At 44.1% G+C, this 4,363-nt stretch overlaps 1 protein-coding gene across 1 annotated transcript; it reads right to left on the bottom strand.

Moving 5' to 3' along the window:
• Positions 1-324: 324 nt before the first annotated feature.
• Positions 325-2,801, bottom strand: LOC123486997 (piggyBac transposable element-derived protein 4-like). The gene is made up of 2 exons (XM_045218183.1): positions 2,168-2,801; positions 325-2,017 (listed from the first exon to the last, which is right to left on the bottom strand). Exons 1-2 carry the CDS (start codon positions 2,308-2,310, stop codon positions 325-327), a joined length of 1,836 nt encoding a protein of 611 aa, XP_045074118.1. The 5' UTR covers positions 2,311-2,801.
• Positions 2,802-4,363: the final 1,562 nt, after the last annotated feature.

Here is a 4,363-nt window from a genome sequence, read left to right as displayed (position 1 = left end):
AAACATGGTGAACCAAGCATTTAAAAAGCTTCAAATTGAACCACAAGGTGCAAATATGAACATATAAAAGTATTTTGGTGATATATACAAGCAATAAATAACTATTTACAATAAAAAGTAGGTATAACCACTGGCGTTTTTCTTCTATTCTAACCCTAAACCTTTTTGTGCCACTCCTCAAAACAGTTTCTGTCCAAAATGAAAAAAAAAGCTTCAAATTGAACCACAAAGTGCAAATATGAACATATAAAAGTATTCTTGAGATATATACAAGCAATACACAACTATTTACAAAAAAAGTAGGTATAGCCACTGGCCTTTACCCTATTTGTGCCACTCTTCAAAACAGTTCCTGTCCACAATGACACAGAGAGCCACATCACAGGCCTTGCACTTCCATGGTGTGACAAACCTCTTCTTGTCAACTTGTTTACAGCGTTGACAAACCCTGCGGCCTGCTGTGGCTTTGTCTTTGGCCTCTGCAACATTGGCAATGGCCACAGAAACATGGCTGGTGCTTTTTTGAAGTGGAACCCCTGTCTGGGTCACTCCGCACAGCTGGGCCACAAGTTCTGCCACAAAGTTCTTGTGCGTCATGGGTGTGACCTGTTGGGTCGCACTGATGTCACAGTGCAGGATGTATGCATTTGTTGTTCCCATGTCCAAAAAATGCAGGAAGAGGGTACGGTACCAGCGAGCAGTTCTGCGATGGGTTGAGTAATACTGGAGAAGCTGGTCTGACAGGTCAACCCCTCCCATGTACTTATTGTAGGCCATGATGGGGGTAGGGCAGGGAATGTCTTTTGCTACCCAGCGTCCAGGTCCTTCCTTCACCTTCCTCTTGATTGTCTCGCCCGAAAACGCTGGGTGGATTGTGGAGCACACCGACACCTCCCGCGTATCCATCCACTTCACAAAGACCAGGCGATCCTCTCTGATCCATCTCACAGACCCCCTCTTCGATTTGCTGGTGAGGGCATTTTCTCTGCCACTAGGACACCCTTTTCTGTTGCTTCTGTAGGTCCCACAGGCTCCAAACTTCATACTTCCCAAACTCAGGAACAGTTTTGGGCTGGTGTAGAAATTTTCCATATAAATATGGTATCCTGTACCAAGATGTGATGGCTGAATGAGGTCCATAACAGCATCATATGAAAGTCCATGCACGCTGGGTGTGTGTGCTTTCCCAACATACACGTTGAAGTTTAGAGTGTAGCCATTGTTAGACTCTGCCAACACAAAGAGCTTGATCCCCCATTTGTTAGGCTTGTCCTTCATGTACTGGGTCATGCCAGTTTTGGCTTTTGTAGCCACCATCCTCTCGTCGACTGACAGTTCCTTCTTAGGATGGTAATGAGCCTGGCAGGCAGTGCGAATGTCGTCCATCAGAGGTTTGACCCTGAACAGTTTGTCATGCTGGGGTGTACCTTTGCGCTGGTCATTTATGACATCCTCCTCTGGATCACTTAGGTGGATGTTCCATGAGATGGACCGGAATCTGTCTCTTGGCATGACCTTCGCTGGCAATGAAACAGACAATATGTGGCTTTGTTTCCAGTAGTCCTGGATACTAGGCAGAGTCACCAATGAGGTGTAGATGAGGAGACCCAGAAATCTGTGCAGTTCCTCCACATCAACGTCAGTCCACTGATATTTGCTCCCCTTCTGCTGATTTCTTGCTGCCTGTTTGTTGGTGTTTCTGCAGATTGTCCTCATTGTATCTGCGGCGAAGTAGAGCAGGAAGAGGTCCTTTGGTGTGTGCCCTGAATGCAAATCCACCTGGGCTCCTGGTGGTCTGCGGGGCATGAACCTACTGGCTTGTGGGGCAGTGTCAGGATCAGTCTCTGTTTTCCATGGCTCAGAGCTCTGTTCTGGCTGTGCTGCTGACTGGGCTGGAGATCTTGACCTGGTCTTGGCCTGATCCTTCCTTCCACGCCCCCTCTGTGATGGCCTCCGTCGGCTTGTTGTGGGGGTGGGGGCTGTTGATGGCCCAGGCTGCTCGTCGTCGTCGTCGTCACTATACAAAACAGGTAAACGGATTCAAGATTATTCAAAGTTCAAGATGTTCATTGGCATTTGCACTACAGTGAAGTAGAATAGAATACTATAGTAAGATAAACGAAAGCAATAAAACAAATTCATTTTAGAAAAATGTTTGTCTTCTTACCTCACGTTTTCAGCAACAAAATCAGGGTCCTCGAAGTCATCCTGGCCACTCTCATTGTCTGACGACGAACTTTCCAAAGTTTCTTCATCGCTCATTTGGAATAACAAGTCGACGGCTTGTTCAACGTGAAGTGTGCGCCTCATATTGCTTCACAAAAACGATACTGCTGACAATAAAACTCTTGAAATACTAACAATTGAAATACTAACTCGTGAAAAACTCTCCAAAACTACTCATGAACTGAACTAATTCCTCTCGTTCGTTCTTTCGCAATGGCTAGTTGTCATGGGAATGAATGTTTATATACTCGTGTGCATCCTGAAGAACCGGGTTAGCACAAGCACACGTTTTTTTCCGTTCCTTTTTATCACAAAAGACGACAAAGTTATTATAATAAATGCAAAGCGCTCATAAAAGAGCGCATATTTTGACGCACTTTTTTCATGGAATTGAAATTATCATAACTTTGGTTTTAGTTGGTGTATTTACATGAAACAAACACTCAAAACGTAGCTTCGGGTCTCCATTTCTGCATGAAATCGACGGCAGCCCTCTGCGTCACTTGGTTTGGATGCTGCGCGGTCCTAAAGCCGGCCCGCGATTTGAACGCGCCGAAGCGTTCGCCGACTCGGAAGAGTTAAGAGTGATGTCTGACGTGATGACATCATGAGGTTTTCCAACTTCTATCCCTCGTCGCTTAAATCATCCTTCAATTTGAATTCATCTTAAATAATTGTTTGCCCGCTGATGTCTGCCTTTAAATTATAGTATGGCTATATAGGAAATGCCTTTTTGGAAGTGAACCCCATCACTCAAGCTTGTGGCGTAAAAGCGAGTTTTAGAAGATACATTTTCAGTGGACAACTTTCTTCTTTAATCGGTGCAATGTGCCGAGGAGTGAGGAAATACCTGGCCACAATTCCTGGCAAGCCCTGGGAGAATCTACTTCCATATGGACCATGACTTCAGATCAGTCCTTAGCAAAGCTGCACTGTTGAAAATGGTCAGACGGTAACTACTACGAATGGCTTCTTCAAACAGGTAAGATGACAGAGGTACCGGGGAGTCCAAGGCCAGACTCAGCGAGATGACGGAGCACGTGGCACCCTATTCACATTGAACTACTTTTGACCAGTGCATTATATAGAGAATAGGGGGTTGTAGGAGCTATTCATCATGTTTGTGTTCTATTGATTTAATCCCTATATTTACCTGTTTAGCACCTGACTGCCCCGCTGATTTACATTTCCCCCCCATTGAATATATAAAAGGCTGCCAGGTGAATGAGAAAATTAGCTGCAATTTTTAAAGGAACCGGTTGACTTTGTCTTTTAGCTAGCTAGGTCTTTTAAATTTGCAAAAATAAAAATAAAAAGACACAATTGATGAAGGACGATGATTATGAAGACTAAATACATAAAATGTAAATGTTTGAGGACAGGGTTTTGTTCTTTCTGGATTCCACTAGAATGACGCTATTAGAGATCTCGCACATGAAGCCCTACCTAGACTGCAAGTGCCGGCATTTTTCCTCTGGTCTAAAATAAAATATCGCAATGCCCCAGGGCAGTGATTGGGGACATTGCCCTGTGTAGGGTGGCGTCTTTCGGATGGGATGTTAAATGGGTGTCCTGACTCTCTGTGGTCACTAAAGATCCCATGGCACTTATTGTAAGAGTAGGGGTGTTAACCCCGGTGTCCTGGCTAAATTCCCAATCTGGATCCTCATACAATCATGGACACCTAATTAATATTAATAATAATAATATGCCATTTAGCAGACGCTTTTATCCAAAGCGACTTACAGTCATGCGTGCATAAATTTTTTTGTGTATGGGTGGTCCCGGGGATCGAACCCACTACCTTGGCGTTACAAGCGCCGTGCTCTACCAGCTGAGCTACAGAGGACCACATCCCCTGCTTCCAATTGGCTCATTCATCCCGCCTCCTCTCCCATGTAACTATTCCCCAAGTCGTTGCTGTAAATTAGAATGTGTTCTCAGTCAACTTACCTGGTAAAATAAGGGTAAAATAAAAAATAAATTAAAATTGTGTGGGTGGGAACTAGTGTGCCTGAGAGCACAGACAATTTTCAACCGTTTCATATCGTACTCTTTCTGTTAGTGACAATGATTTAAGAAAATATCGAAAATAAATTGACCAAAATTATTGGATTTCTCTCTTTTATTGGATTGT

Source organism: Coregonus clupeaformis, unplaced genomic scaffold, assembly GCF_020615455.1.
Source record: "Coregonus clupeaformis isolate EN_2021a unplaced genomic scaffold, ASM2061545v1 scaf1422, whole genome shotgun sequence".
NCBI lineage: Eukaryota > Metazoa > Chordata > Actinopteri > Salmoniformes > Salmonidae > Coregonus > Coregonus clupeaformis.
This window is presented reverse-complemented; position numbering and strand designations above follow the sequence as displayed.